This window comes from Rhinoraja longicauda, chromosome 1 (genome assembly GCF_053455715.1).
Source record: "Rhinoraja longicauda isolate Sanriku21f chromosome 1, sRhiLon1.1, whole genome shotgun sequence".
Classification (NCBI taxonomy): domain Eukaryota; kingdom Metazoa; phylum Chordata; class Chondrichthyes; order Rajiformes; family Arhynchobatidae; genus Rhinoraja; species Rhinoraja longicauda.
Window position 1 is genome coordinate 91,035,075 of NC_135953.1, and position 16,408 is coordinate 91,051,482.

The 16,408-nt window shown below is 43.7% G+C and overlaps 1 protein-coding gene across 5 annotated transcripts in view; it reads right to left on the reverse strand.

Moving 5' to 3' along the window:
- fras1 (Fraser extracellular matrix complex subunit 1) overlaps positions 1-16,408 on the reverse strand; it is a 427,133-nt gene that overhangs the window by 165,297 nt on the left and 245,428 nt on the right. For all 5 annotated transcript variants that reach the window (XM_078402250.1, XM_078402222.1, XM_078402240.1 and 2 more), the window contains exons 21-26: positions 15,089-15,241; positions 14,823-14,969; positions 11,422-11,568; positions 6,006-6,146; positions 2,381-2,521; positions 1,332-1,472 (exon numbers count right to left, since the gene is read on the reverse strand). In XM_078402250.1, the coding sequence (XP_078258376.1) occupies positions 1,332-1,472; positions 2,381-2,521; positions 6,006-6,146; positions 11,422-11,568; positions 14,823-14,969; positions 15,089-15,241 (870 nt within the window). The remainder of the gene's footprint in view (positions 1-1,331; positions 1,473-2,380; positions 2,522-6,005; positions 6,147-11,421; positions 11,569-14,822; positions 14,970-15,088; positions 15,242-16,408) is intronic.

The window sequence follows — 16,408 nt, forward strand, 5'->3', positions numbered from 1 at the left end:
CTGTTAGGGTAGAAATGCATACTCTATTGCCATCAATTGAATTGAGCTTTTGAAGCGGAACTTAATCTGCATATGTTACTTACTTCACACAATTAGCAGAGATAATGAATTTCTACCACATTACCTCTTGATGTGAGTAAGTGGCATACTTTGAATTTAAGAAGATAGACACAAAATGCTGGAGTAACTCAGCGGGCCAGGCAGCATCTCTGGTGAAAAGGAATAGGTGACGTTTCGGGTCAGAACCTTTCTTTAAGAAGACAGTTTTAAGGTTGATTCCCTGTGACATACTTGCAAATCTATTATCTACGGCATCCATTATGTGAGCAGAAGGGAGCCAGGCAGGTTAGCCTTAACATAAACGTTATCCTACCCCAAATGTAGTAAAGAACATGGAACAGTACAGCACAGCAACAGGCCCGTTAATCCACAATTTTGTGCTATTCAATAGAATATGTTCATTCCCAACTTTATTTTTGCTCTGAACTCAAATTCAGTCCTCTCCTGAATATGCTGCTCAATTTGCAATCTAGACTCTGCCAATGGCTGGTGAAGGTAATGAAGGTAAACAGCAAGCTACACCTGCAGCTCAGGCTCCAGAATGAATGAATGAAGAATACTTTATACCCAAGGTATGCAAAGAGTCCTCACAGAAAGGGCACTGACAAAGTTACAAAGTATCCCGTTCCATGTCCTCCTTTGCTCTCCCCCCCCCTCCCATGGCGGTCACCCCACGATTAGTCCTCCTTTGTTCTTCCCCTTCTACTCCCAACCTCGCTGACACTGAGAGGCTCGAGGATTTTGCAAATGAAGAGATGAGGAATTACAGATCTTGGAATCTGGAGCAAAACAAGATGCTCAACAAAGAGTGGATGAATTAGGTGGGTCAAGCAACATCTGTGGGGGAAAATGGACAGCCAACATTTCAGGTCACTGCCCTACTTCAGACTTTGAGAGTGGCAGGAAGGATAAAGCTGCAAGTGTGAAGTGAGGAGTGGGACAAAGCCTGACAGGTGTTGGATGGATAGAGGTGGGGGAGGGTTCATTGGCAGATGGGTGCAGGAAGACGTGAAATGGAGACCAAGGGTGTAATTTGAGTGGTGAAGAGGAATGAAGTGTAAAGCCAGAGGGAGGGGTATGTGGAAGGGGATAGGGGAGAGAAAAGAGTGGGGATTAAGCAAACTGAGGGACTCAGGGATGGAAGATAAGTGTACATAGGAGGAGAAAAGAGCAGAGTGATCGAGAAACCATCTTGCTTACATCAAATCACACAACACCACGGGAATCACACTTGACATTCTCCCACTCTTCTCGTTTCTACAGTTTCTTACCTTCACATAGTCTCTTACGCACATTGCCATAGTAACCTGGACCACAGTCAGAAACGCAGAGTGCATTCTTTAGGAAGGTAGTGCTGTCACACAGCTTGCACTGCAAGACATTGTCACACTCTAAACACCCAGCCAAACACTCTACAAGTTAGGGGAAAAGATGAAACAAATTAAAATGTTGCAATGGAGGAAAGCTACAACAATAAGTGAACATTGATATCCAGGTGACAGAACCACAGGCAACTCTCTTAGTTAATTGTCAATGCTTTGACAAAATACAAAAAAATGTTGAATAATATACTATCAATAAAATTGTACTGCATGGTACAAGGAAATTATATTTTTTATCTTCATTTTTTCCTCCAGTGCCCAGATCATGGATCTAGTCACAAACACAGAGAGCCATTTAAACTACTCATGGAAGACAATTCACTTTCATCAGTAAAAGATGACCAGCATCTCTGCAGGCAAAAGATGGTCTGACATCTTACACTCGTGTCACAGATATTATTCTCTTTCACATCTGCCAGAGCACTGAAGGTGAATACAGTATCCAATATGAGGTTTGTTAACCAACACAAACCATGAGCCCACTTCAGTATCTCCTGAGCTCACCCAGCTCAGGTCCACACTGGGCAATAGTGGCACAACCTGCAGTAGCACAACAGCATAACATCATAGAATATAAAACAGTACAGCACAGGAACAGGTCCTTCAGCCCACAATGTTTGTGCTGAACATGACACAAAGTGAAACTGATCTCATCTGCCTGTACATGATTCCTATCCCTCTATTCCTTGCACTTCAATGTGCCTGTCTAAAAGCCTCTTAAAAAGCACTATCATATCTGCCTTCACCACCACCCCTGGCAATGTGTTCCAAGGCCCTACCACTCTCTGTAAAAACTTGCCTGCACATCTCCATTAAACTTTCTCCCTCTTACCAGCGTTGGACATTTCCACCCTGGTAAAAAGGTGATGACTGTCTATCCTGTCCATGCCTCTCATGATAAGTGTATGAAAGGCCTATAGAAGTAGTCATAGTCTCACCTGTACATATTTGATGTTTGTGATTGGAGTGATGTCTTCTCCCACAGTCGCGAACACATTGTGTTCCCAACAATAGATAAGATGTCTCACATTGGCTGCACACGTCAGATCTGCTGCACTTCACACAACGATCATTACATCCTGCAGAACGCACAATTAATACAGTGATCCCACACCCTGTACCTAAATTCTGATTGCATGAAACAGTGTTCTGTTTACATTAATAGAAAGAACAATGAAATGCTAGATAAATTGTTAATGCCTGCAGGAAATATTTACACATTTTTCAGTAAGATGAATACTTATGCATCATATCTTCAAAATGTTTGCTGAAAATGCACAGCACTGATAAAGACTTTCTCTCTGGTCGGACCTATTCAAATTTTGTGTAGGATGAGGTTGAGCTTTGTGGGAACAAAAGTATTTCTCACCACTTATTCCTAAAAACTCCACATCAGCGGAAGTCAAAGCTTTACTTTCTGATCTGAACATGAGCTGTGAAAATGAACAAATCACACAACTAATGAACTCTAACTAATTTCAGTTCATGAAGGAACATATTTTGTCATTTTAATCGCTAATTATTCATTTAATTTTGCAAAAAATGATTAAGGGTCTAGAAGTGTTTACTGCATAATACCCATATTTGCAGATATTAGATGACTGAATCAAAGTTAAAAAATCAATTTGCTAAATATATCTAACATTTCCTAGTGCACAGAGCTAATCATGGTAATCAGACCAGCTGATTCTGTGCTCAACACTGGCCTAAGGACACTGCTGAACACGCAGTGAAGTCAATTATCAGGCAATATACATTTGGCATCGTTGCTACAACATGGAGAGCAAATATGTGACAACAAAACATTGCTGCCTCAAGAGGGAAAGGTTGAACTTCAGGATTTGAGGAACTGAGTTATTGGGAGAGGTTGGACTTTATTCCCTGGAGCATAGGAGCCTGAGAGGGGTGATCTTATAGAGGTGTGCAAAATCATGGAAGTGAATGTACATAGTCTTCTTCCTTGGGTTGGAAAACCAAGAACAAGATTGTAAAGGTTAAAGAGAGAAGGAAAAGAATAAATAGAAACCTGAAGGGCAACTTTTTCACACAGAGGATGGTGAGGATATAGAACAAAGAGGCAGGTACAATAAGAATATTTGAAAGACATTTGTACAGGTATATAGATTGGAAAGGTTTAGAGGGATACGAGTAAGACATGGGCAAATAGAACTAGTTAGATGGGCACTTGATCAATATGAACGAATTGGACCAAAGAGCCAATTTTGTGCTCTATGCTGTATGACGGGAAGAAGTTCTGCTCAAGTGCCCCGTAAATGAACTTTCCTTCCTGAATTATGCTTTGGCAGTCTACTGCAGGTGACAATGATGAATTATTTTTAGATGAACTGCTTGTATCTATATTTGGTAGGCGAGACATACTTTAGTTTAGTTTAGTTTAGAGATACAGCACCGAAACAGACCCTTCGGCCTATCGAGTCCATGCCAACCAGCGATCCCTGCACACTTACACTATCCTACACACACTAGGGACAATTTACACTCATACCAAGCCTATTAACCTACAAACCTGTACGTCTTTGGAGTGTGGGAGGAAATTGAATGGATGAAGGAGAGCCAGTGGATTTCATATTTCATATTTCATATATTTTCAGCGCGGAAACAGGCCTTTTCGGCCCACCAAGTCCGCACCGCCCAGCGATCCCCGCACTATTAACGCTATCCTACACACACTAGGGACAATTTTTACATTTACCCAGTCAATTAACCTACATAACTGGACTTCAGAAAGCCTTTGATCAGGTCCCACACAGACGATTGGTGGGCAAAATTAGAGCACATGGTATTGGGGTAGAGTATTGACATGGATAGAGAATTGGTTGGCAGACAGGAAGCAAAGAGTAGGAATAAACAGGTCCTTTTCAGAATGGCAAGCAGTGGTGAATGGAGTGCTGCAAGGATCGGTGCTGGGGCCGCAACTATTTATAATATATATTAATGATTTGGATGATGGAATTAAAAGTGACACTAGCAAGTTTGGAGATGACACAAAGCTGGGTGGCAGTGTGAACTGCGAAGAGGATGTTAGGAAGTTGCAGGGTGACTTGGATAGGTTGAGTGAGTGGGCAGATGCATGGCAGATGCAGTATAATGTAGATAAATGTGAGGTTATCCACTTTGGCGGCAAATCAAGGAGGCAGATTATTATCTCAATGGTGTCAGATTAGGTAAAGGGGAAGTTCTACAAGACCTTGGTGTCCTTGTACACCAGTCACTGAAAGTATGCGTGCAGATACAGCAGGCAGTGAAGAAAACTATTGGCATGTTGGCCTTTATAACGAGAGGATTTGAGTATAGGTCCTTCTGCAGTTGTATAGGGCCCTGGTGAGACCACATCTGGAGTAGTGTGTGCAGTTTCGGTCTCCTAATTTGAGGAAGGACACCCTTACTATTGAGGCAGTGCAGCATAGGTTCACAAGGTTAATCCCTGGGTTGGAGGGCCTGTCGTATGAGGAAAGATTGAAAAGACTGGGCTTGTATTCACTGGAGTTTAGAAGGATGAGAGGGGATCTTATAGAGATGTATAAAATTATGAAAGGATTGGACAAGCTAGATGCAGGAAAAATGTTCCCAATGTTGGGGGAGTCCAGAACCAGGGGCCAGAGTCTAAGAATAAAGGGGAGGCCATTTAAAACTGAGGTGAGAAAAAACTTTTTCACCCTGAGAGTTGTAAATTTGTGGAATTCTCTGCCACAGAAGGCAGTGGAGGCCAATTCAGTGGATGAATTTAAAAGAGAGTTAGATAGAGCTTTATGGGGTAGTGGATTCAGGGGGTATGGGGAGAAGGCAGGCACAGGTTACTGATTGTGGATGATCAACTATGATCAAAATGAATGGCGGTGCTGGCTCAAAGGGCCAAATGGCCTCCTCCTGCACCTATTGTCTATGTTTCTATCAGAGAAAACCCACGTGGTCACGGGGAGAACGAACAAACTCCATACAAACAGCACCCATAGTCAGGATCGAATCCGGGTACAAGCAAGCGCTGTACGGCAGCAACTCTACCGCTGTGCCACCATGCCACCTACTATTTGTTCCGGGGAAAGAAGGGACCTCTCCTATTCTTGCTCCATGTGATCACCTCTGCTCTCAAAGTTTCAGCTGAGTGCCTGGGAAGTGGGATATCTGACCCTGAGCAGGTGCCACTGGCAGCAGTGGATAAGAATCTGCCCCAGAACACTCAACAGAGGTTCCCCTTGAGTGCCACTACTGCCGTTGCTCACCCATGGAGGAATTATTGCACAGGAAAGCTCAGACATTACATGCAACTCCTACAATTAGGCGCAGCTGAATGGTTCTTGTCATTTATGTCCGGAATGAAATTGTAATGGTAAATCGCAGCCTCCTCAGCACGTTTCAGTGAAACATCGAATTTCTGGATGAAAGGATTGTCAAGGGCAAATGACAAATAGGCTGCTAGTTCAGTGGAAAATCATTAGTGATAGGATAAATAACATCTCTTTTGGAGCAGGAGCCTTCCTGCCGCACTGCACCCCTTTCATACTTCACAAGTAACATATTGTACAAATTACAGTGATGTCTCACGTATGCATTCTTCTCCTGCTTTGTAGAAGCCTGCTTTACATTGCGCCACACAGGAGCCCTCTTGCAAAGTATAGCCGTCCATGCACTGAAGGCAGTCGGTTTTGAGGGGTCCCTTACAAGCGTTGCAGCTCCAGTCACACTCTATCAAAACAAAAGAGCGTTAGTTTCTTTCAAGGTAACACATTGACTTGCATTTTTAATGAAAAGATGTATAAAAAGGTTGTACTGTTTCAAAAGAGATGACAGCACAATGACAATCCCACCTTGTGTCGTAGCTAAGTTGCCTTGCTAGTATAAACAGATCAGAGAAAAATAGATCTGCACCCTTAAGTGGAAAATGTACGGAGGCTTTTTGACAAAATTATACATCAGGAGGGAAAGATCTGGTAATGGTTTCTGTAATTGCTGTTGAAATACCGTGCAACATGTTTGATATACAGCATTAGTGCTGCAAGCCAATTCCAAGGACTCTCCTTGTGCAGAGCGTTTGCATTACAAAAGGGCTATAAATAAAACAACTAGCAGGAATGGTTCCACAATCAGCATATCTTGGATGAATCTAATTTTAATGACTGCCTGTCCAGGGACTGCGGCGTTTAAATACTTCAGACATGGAGGCTGCTGAAATCCAACTGCATTGACGATTAAGATGCACAGTGCGACATTAACTTCTGGAATGGAAGGTCAAATATTCATTTATTCACAGCTGATAAATAGACGATTGGACAAATGCAGTGCGACGTCATGCACAGCCATGCACATATGGGTCTGAAGTTTACTGAGGAATTATTGATCACAGCAGCTGCAGCAGCAGAGGCAACACCAATGACGGTTCTTGTTCCTCATTATTGTCCAATTTGTTGGAAAATAAGAATATGTAAATTTCAGAGGAAGGCAAAGACAATTAGCACCCAATGGCACCTCAAAACCAGGGTGTCACTGGTCAAAATTACAATGGGAGAATCTGTTGGAACTCACCGTCCTAGAGTCAGAGAGTCATAGAGCGATACAGTGTGGAAACAGGCTTTCGGCCCAACTCGCCAACACAGGCCATCGTCTAGACCATTCAGTCATAGCTGATTTATCTTCTCCTCTCAAACCCATTCTCCTGCCTTCTACCCATAACCCCTGACACCCATATTAATCAACTACTCACCCATGCTATCCGGTACTAGCGTCTTATGCTACAAAGTAAAGATCTCCAGCCTAACCAAACTTTTCCGACAACTCAAGCCTGAAAACCCAGGTAACATTCTGGGGAATCTATTTTGCAACATTTCCGACTGAATGACATCCTACCTAGAGCTGGGCCACCAGAACTCCAAACTGTCTCACCAACGACTTGTACGGCTGCATAATAATGTCCCAACTTTTGTATTCAATATCCTTCTCAATGAAAGCAAGTATGCCAAGAGTTATCTTCCCAACACCTACATGAAGGTACAAAATCTAAATGCCCAAGGGGGGACAGAAACATCGACTCCGGTAAGAGCAAGGGGGGGGGGGGTTATGCATTTACGTGCACAACAGCTGGTGCACTAACATCCAAATCATAGATAGCCACTGTTCTCCTGATCTGGAGTCCCTAACAGTTAAATGCAGGCCTTTTTACCTTCCTCGCGAATTTACAGGGGTTATAGTAACAGCAGTCTACATCCCACCGAATGCTAACGCTAGCACAGCTTTAGGCTACCTGCTCGGTGCAATAAACTCACAACAGAGCACATATCCAGAAGCAGCCCACATCATAGCCGGGGACTTCAACCATGCAGACCTAAAGTCAGTTCTCCCGAAACTTGAACAACACATAAGATGTGCTACCAGGGGGAAAAACACACTAGACAAGGTTTACTCAAATATTAAGAAGGGTTTCAGGTCAGCACCACTACCACACCTGGGGCAGTCAGATCACCTGTCCATATTCCTAACTCCAGCATACACCCCACTCAGGAGGAAAGCTCCAGTCACCATAAAGACTGTTAAGACATGGCCTGAAGGAGCTTCCTCGCAGCTGCAGGATTGCTTCGAAAGGACCAACTGGGATATTTTTGAGGATCAGGACTTGGAGGAGTACACATCAACTGTACTTTGCTACATCCAAAACTGTGTTGACAATGTCACCGTCGACAAACGCATCCGGTTGTATCCCAATCAAAAACCCTGGATGACAAAGGATGTCAGGTCTCTCCTCAAGGACCGTAACACCGCCTTCAGGTCTAGTGATAGAGCTCTATACAGTGCTGCTAGAACCAACCTGAAGAGAGGCATCAAGGATGCCAAAGCGTCCTACAAGAGGAAGATTGAGGACCACTTTTCCAACAATGACCCACGGCGGGTATGGCAAGGCATCCAGCACATCACCAACTACAAGACCAGCAACCGCACGACTGCCGACGGCGATGCCTCGCTGGCTGAGGAACTTAACTGTTTCTTTGCTCGTTTCGAGGTGAAAGCTACAGTGGCAGATATTACACCCTCTCCAGCACCGGACAGCAACACCTTCACTGTGCAGGAGTATGATGTTAAGCGCGTGCTCAGAGCAGTGAATCCCAGGAAAGCTGCAGGCCCCGATGGTGTGACGGGCAGAGTGCTGAGGGAATGTGCAGACCAATTATCTGAGGTCTTCACAAAAATCTTCAACCTGTCCCTTTTAAAATCCACCATCCCTCCCTGCCTGAAGTCCGCCATAATCATCCCACTGCCGAAAAAGTCTGTCATCAGCGGTCTTAACGACTACCGTCCGGTAGCACTCACACCGGTCATCACAAAGTGCTTCGAGAGACTGGTCTTGCAGCACATCAAAGCCAGCCTCCCACCCACCTTCGACCCACACCAGTTTGCCTACAGAGCAAATAGGTCTACAGAGGATGCCATCGACACTGCTCTTCACACTGCACTGACCCACCTTGAACACCAGGGGAGCTATGTGAGGATGCTCTTCCTCGACTTCAGCTCTGCCTTTAACACGGTCATCCCGAGCAGACTGGTCACCAAACTTTCCGACCTTGGATTTTCCCAAACCATCTGCCAATGGATCAAGGACTTCCTGACCAACCGCCCCCAGACCGTCAAAATAGGCCCTCACCTCTCCTCCACCATTACACTGAGCACCGGCTCACCACAGGGCTGTGTGTTGAGCCCCATCCTTTACTCCCTCTACACTCACGACTGCGCCCCCACCCATCCCACCAACACCATCATCAAGTTCGCGGATGACACGACTGTGGTTGGACTCATCTCAGAAGGAGATGAGACAGCCTATAGGGATGAAATCCAAAGGCTGGCAGCATGGTGTTCAGTGAACAATCTGGTCCTGAACTCCTCCAAAACAAAGGAACTTATAATTGACTTTAGAAAAACCAGTGGAGATTACGACCCACTCTACATCAATGGGGTCTGTGTGGAAAGGGTACCAGCTTTCAGGTTCCTGGGTACGCACATCGCAGAGGATCTTACCTGGTCTACCAACACCATCACCACAGTAAAGAAGGCACAGCAGAGACTCCACTTCCTGAGGATCCTCAGGAAAACCAACCTGCAGGAGAAGCTCATGTTGTCCTTCTATCGCTGCTCCATCGAGAGTGTGCTGGCATACTGTATAACCACATGGTATGCCAGCTGCTCAGAAAAGGACAGGAAGGCCCTTCAGAGGGTCATCACGACGGCCCAGAAGATCATCGGCTGCTCACTGCCCTCCCTGGAGCACCTGTTCAGCCTACGCTGCCTCAGTAGAGCAGGCAAAATAATAAAAGATCCATCCCACCCCGGCCACCGTCTGTTTGTTCATCTGCCCTCTGGTCGACGTTTCAGGTCGATCAAATCCCGAACAAACAGACTTAAGAACAGTTTTTACCCCAGGGCCATACGAGAACTGAACACTACCTTTGCACTAGGCAACACCGTTAAAAAATCTTGTACTTAATATAATTGTATTTAATTGTATTTATGTATTTATTTGTTTTTGCATTTATTGCATATATGTTTGTACGCACCGTCAGGATTGGCTATTTTTTTAATTTCGTTGTACTCGTTGCAATGACAATAAATGAATATTATTATTATATTATTATTATTATATGCATTGATTCAATGTCTTATGATTAAATCCAATAAGCTATTATTGAACAATTGGCTGAAGTCGTCAAATAAGTGAGCATGATATGTGCACCGACCGAGGCCAAGATTTAATTTGTTTGTCAAAGATTATTCAGTCTGATTTAAATGTAACATAGATGAATCAACATGAAGTCTACAGCGATTACATCACGTGACATAAGTTTGAACCTCAAACTGCAATAATTCAATTCACTTTAGAAGTAGCTTTTCCTTCCACTGCAGTTTTTACAATGCATTTTATACTCTGCCAACCTAATGTTGATATATTCCCCATCTGCACACAGTGGAGTAATTATAGTATGTGCACGTTTCAGCTTGATGTTCTGGATTTATTAAAGAGTAAACAAATAAAAGTATGAACAATAATAAAGACAGTTCAGGCGAAAATGTACAATAAAATATTGAATTAATGAAGATAACAATATTCAGAGCCAAGACACCAAACATGAATAAGATGAAGTGCACACTTAGCCCCAAAAGAAAATTACTGATATCACTGTAGACAATTATGTTTTTGACACTCAAGAACAAATTCAGATATGAAAGCTTTCAATAAGATTAAACACCACTAAATCCATTAAAGAACCAATATGATCATGTATTTCTCTATAACATTAGGCCATCTAATCAAACATATTAGTTTCAAATATTTTTGAGAAAGTTAACATTGAGCCCTGTCTCAGGAAATGCCAACTTTGTAATGTGTTTTTATTTAAATCTTCCTCAATTCTTGTCAAAACAAAACTTAATTTAAGGCTATTTCTCTTGCTCTTTTATGTCATTACTCTAAAACCAAATGTAGCACATGTCTCCAATCCTCTTGCTACAGCCTGCTTTTCCTTTTTACACTGCATAAAATAAGCTGGCTGTACTCTAAATCACAAGGGCACTCCCAGCAAGCAAGGAATTCTACTCCACAATGCCTTAATCATTCTGCAAAGACAAGAGAGCCTAGAACTCTGTCTGGCATCAATCTCATTTAAATATTCACTATTGTGTATTGGTATTCAAGTACATTTCTCAAATTGCTTACAAGTATATACAATTCTTCCTTCACTGAAGTGAGTTACAGTACATAGCTACAGACAATTCCATATTAAGAATCTTTTTTGAATACCTCTCATTCACCATAGCACACCAGACGCTTCAACATAGAATTGAGTACCTCCTTCACAAGTCGGCATCAAACCACAAACATTTTTTGATTTTTAATTCCTTTCAGAATAAAAAAAAAGTAATAGACAATTGTAATAAAGAAATTCAGAGCTGGGAACAAAGCGATTATATCTGTTGAGCTTACCTCGGCAAATTCCTGTAGTGTAGTCAATGTAATACTGCTGGGCACAGATCTCATATTGACATTCTCCAAAGAGCAAGACTTTAGTTGGGTCTTTGCAGGACAAACAGGCTGAATTTGACTCACAGGTCAAACATTGGCTACTGCAGACTAAGGGTCAAGAGAAAGAAATCTATTGAGATATTTCACCCTGAGAAAAAAAAGTTGTAATGTCACAATTTTCATTTTACATAATAGGTTACAATTAGCCTTGGAGGAATTTTCTACCTGTTGTTTGATTATGAACTTCCATTTGCCACACAGCCGCCTGCAAATGTTAAAACAATTGCCAGGACAACTTGTGGGCATGTGGGTGGCACGTTGGTGCAGCAGTGGAGCTGCTGCCATACAGCGTCAGAGACCCGGGTTCGATCCTGACTATGGATACTGTCTGTACGGAGTTTGTACATTCCCCCTGTGACCATGTGGGTTTTTTCCGCGAGCTCCAGTTTCTTCCCACACTCCAAAGACGTACAGGTTTGTAGGTTAATCGGCGTGGTAAATGTGTAAATTGTCTCTAGTGTGTGTAGGATAGCGTTAATATGCAGGGATCGCTGGTCGGCGCGGGCACGGTGGGCCCGAAAGGCCTGTTTCCGCGCTGTATCTCCAAACTAAACTAAACAACTTGAGAACCAGCATTGAACTTAACAAATGGTTAAGATTAAGTAAGTTAGTACTGCAGCAAAATGATCTTGAAGTTCAAACCATTTACCAAAACTGGCACAAATATAATCAAAGCATAAACCTAACTGAGATTAAATCGGCTTGCTAATGTTTAAACTGAACAAGAAATAAAACTAAATGCTTAAGAACTCTACAATGTCAGTGTTATTTTAGAGATGTTTGGTGTCAATGTAAATAAAATATGGAACATCTGTCTGAAATCCAAACAATTACATAAACTGACTCCTCACCCGCCATGAGCTTTTTGAAACGGACATATTTACAGTATAAAACACATCACCATTCCTTATTAAGAGTATGTGTTAATGAGACAAAGCGGTAACATTCTCAAACATTTATCAAGGGGATTTCTTTTTCAATTTGTGATTGTTATTTTGAGTACAACGACTAAGCCAACAATTGCACAGCAAAGAACTTCAATCAACTTAATGAGATCTCAAGCAAAACACAGCAGAGGATCTCTCTGCACTGTGGCACAGCTGGTAAAGCTGTTGCCTCACAGCACCAGAGACCCATGTTTGATCATGACCCAAAGGTGCCATCTGTATGGAGTTTGCACGTTCTCCTTGTCATAATGTCATAAGTGATAGGAGAAGAATTAGGCCATTCGGCCCATCAAGTCTACTCCACCATTCAATCATGGCGGATCTATCGCTCCCTCCTAACCCCATTCTCCTGCCTTCTCCCCATATCCCCTGTGACCACGTGGGTTTCCTGTGCATACTCCAGTTTCCTCCTACATCCCCAAATTGTACGGGATTATAGGTTAATTGCCCTCTGTAAATTGCCGCTAGTCTGCCAGGAGTGGATAAGAAAGTGTGATAACATAGAACTAATGTGAACAGGAGATCAATAGTTGGCATGGATTTGGCAGGCTGAAGGGCCTGTTTCCTTGCTGTATCTCTAAAAACTAAAATAACTAAAACAAAAACCAGCATGTCTGCCAGCACTCGCGGAGGGAATGAACAGATGATGTTTCGAGGTACCATCCACTCCAACTAGAGATTGCAATTCCTTGCGTCTCCATGAGATCTCAAGATGTTTATCAAACTAACTGATCAGTGAAATCACAGAGGGGTCTGAAGAAGGATCTCGACACTATCCATGTTCTCCAGAGATGCTGCCTGACCTGCTGAGATACTCCAGCACTTTGTGTCCTTAACAGATCAGTAAATTGTTTCCATATTTATTTGAGTAACTGGCAAGGAATCCTGGTTGCCGTCTACTAATGAGATTGCTAATTAGCGCCGTCTTTCGCAGACGAAGGCAGAGTTTCACCTGGTGTATGTCAATATATTCAGGGAATGCACGGGTCTGTCCTAATATTTCAATATTGTTACAAATAGCCTCTGAACCTCTTGGTTAATGCACGGCTGGGGAAAAGGCTCCCACTATTCCTGCTGCTGACTGCGAGCCAGTCACATCTGTTCAAACTGAGCTTGCACACTGATCGGCTGAATACATGATATGGGTTGCCTGTTATGCCCTTCAGTAAATCTATTTGGAGGCATGCCAGCTGGTATCAGGTTTTAAGGCAATAAAATCTGCAGCTGGAACCTTTAGTGTCTGGCCATAGACATGAAATCAGGCTCGGAATGAGCAGCTGGTACTCTCCGACCAAAACGCGACACTTCCAGAAAAAGAGAAACCAAGAAGAAAAAAATAGATTCAACAAATTAGATGGACAGTAGGAGGCAGAAAAGCAGCAAGTAGTTTCATTTTTGAGCGTATATCCATCAATGACTACCTGAAATGTAATAACAAGTAACTGCAGATGCTGGTTTATACCAAAGATAGACACAAACTGCTGGAGTAACTGAGCGGGTCAGGCAGCATATCTGGAGAACATGGGTAGGCCTTGACCCGAACCGTCATCTATCCATTTTCTCCAGAGATGGTGTTTGACCCGCTGAGTTACTGCAGTATTTTGTGTCCATCAGTGACTACCTGAAAATGTACAGAGCCACTTTTTCCTGCACCAGAATTAGTAATCAGAGGTTGTACCAAGTGTACAACCCTTTGGTCCAGGGATATTGCCGTCCTATGTCAGATCAACAATATAGTAAATTTCAGAAAATGCTGGAGTAACTCAGCAGGTCAGGCAGCATCTCAGGAGAGAAGGAATGGGTGATGAAGAAGGGTCTCGACCCGAAACGTCTCCCATTCCTTCTCTCCTGAGATGCTGCCTGACCTGCTGAGTTACTCCAGCATTTTCTGAAATAAATACCTTCGATTTGTACCAGCATCTGCAGTTATTTTCTTAAACAACTTAGTCAAAGACATTCAATTTGCATTGTGGAAGGGGCAGATTTGATTTGTTAGGCCTCGGTGATAACGCATCTGTGACTACATTCTATCTCTTTCCCACCCACCCCCCTGATATCAGTCTGAAGAAGCATCTCGATTCGAAACGTCGCCCATTCCTTCTCTCCAGAGATGCTGCCTGTCCCGCTGAGTTACTCCAGCATTTTGTGTCTACCCCAGGTCTGTAGGCTAATTGGCTTTCGTAAAATTGTAAATTGTCCCTCGTCTGTAGGATGGTGCTTGTGTATGGAGTGATCGATGGTCGGCGGGGGCTCGCTGGGCCCGAGGGCCTGTTTCCGTGCCGTGTCTCTAAAGTCTAAAGGTGGAGTTATATAATGGCTGAGGCTCATACAGAACATGGTCGTGGAGATACGTACACTGGCAGATCTGGTCACTGTCGCTGTAATAACCTTGGGGACAGCCACTCATGCACATGCCATTGTGGGCAAGAACCAGGGCGGCTTCACATTCAGTGCAACCATAGGCTCCTTCACTTCTGCAGGCTTTACACAATGAATGGCATCCTGGAATAGCCAAAGGAAAGACATGAATAATTGAGCATGTTTATTTTGATCAACATAAGAATAAAATGCAATCTATGAAAGTTTATGATCAAGTGTATTTTTTTCTTCTCGTCACTTACGTCTGCAAGCACTGCTGCTCATGAAATAGCCCCTGGGGCAATGGGACGTGCAGTGGTCTCCAAATAGCAACCCGTGTGGTATCTTACAGTTCAGGCAGATGCTGCCCGTGCGTTGAAGGTTGGCCACACACTGCTGACACTCCGGTTGACATTCTGGAACAAACAAAAACAATATTAGTCCTGGTCACCCTGTGTAGTAAGTTAAGAGCTGACAGTTCTGGCTCTGTCTACTCATAAAGAATGCCGCTGGTGCTGTGAATCAGGAATATAACCAGATGTGCAGCAGGTGCTGCAAGTCGGGAATATGGGCCAGGGTGCAGCTGGTATGGAGACTCGGGAACGTGGAACAGGTGCATGGTTGGAGGCAAGGTTTTAGAAGGTGGGCCGTACCTGGGGACTGAAACATGACATGATGTGCGGTTGGGCTGACAAAGTCAGTGGGCAAGGGCTCCTATGCCTGTCCCCACACACAGTCCCAAAATTCAGTCTCAACATTAGTCTTGGTCCAAGAAGATTAACGTTATGGTTCCCAAACACCCTGCTCAGGGACCTCCTCTCAAACCTCACCTCACAGACAACCTGTTAACTACCAGCCTACAGGAGCCACAAGGTTTTCACTGCTTCAGGCCTGCCCTGAAGTCTGCCATGACTGGCACCTGTGAAAAGACTAATGACTTCTCTGACAAGAATATCTGGGACTGTTCTCGATGAGAATTACCAGGAGATCCAGGAGCTAATCAACACGAATAACATGTTGAAACAAGGAACCGTAGATGTTGGTTTACAAAAAAAAGGCACAAAGTGTGGGAGCAACAGCAGGTCAGGCAGCACCCTTGGAGAACATGGATAGGTGACATTTCGGGTCGGGACCCATCTTCAGACTGAAGAAGTCTGAAGAACGGTCCGGACCAAAATGTCACCTATTCATGTCCCTCCTGGGATGTTGGCTGGCCCACTTAGTTACTCCAGCACTCAGCTAAGTTAACCTCATGTTCTTGGGTTGGAACCCACATCTTCAGTGGATCACTTTCAGCCAAGACATTTGTGATCTCTTCTACAGCCCCATCTGCGGCCCAAAACACTCAAGGTCCCACTTCACTGAGAGCCAGGAAAGAGGGTGGACTCATCAAGAGTTTGTTTGTAAGAAACACTTTTAAGAAACAGTTAGACAGGTATATGGATAGGATAGTTTGGAGGGATATGGACCAAGCACAGGCAGGTGGGACTAGTGTAGCTGGGACATTGTTGGCTGGTGTGGGCAAGTTGGGCCGAAGGGGCTGTTTCCACATTGTATCACTCTATGACTCTATCAAGGACAGA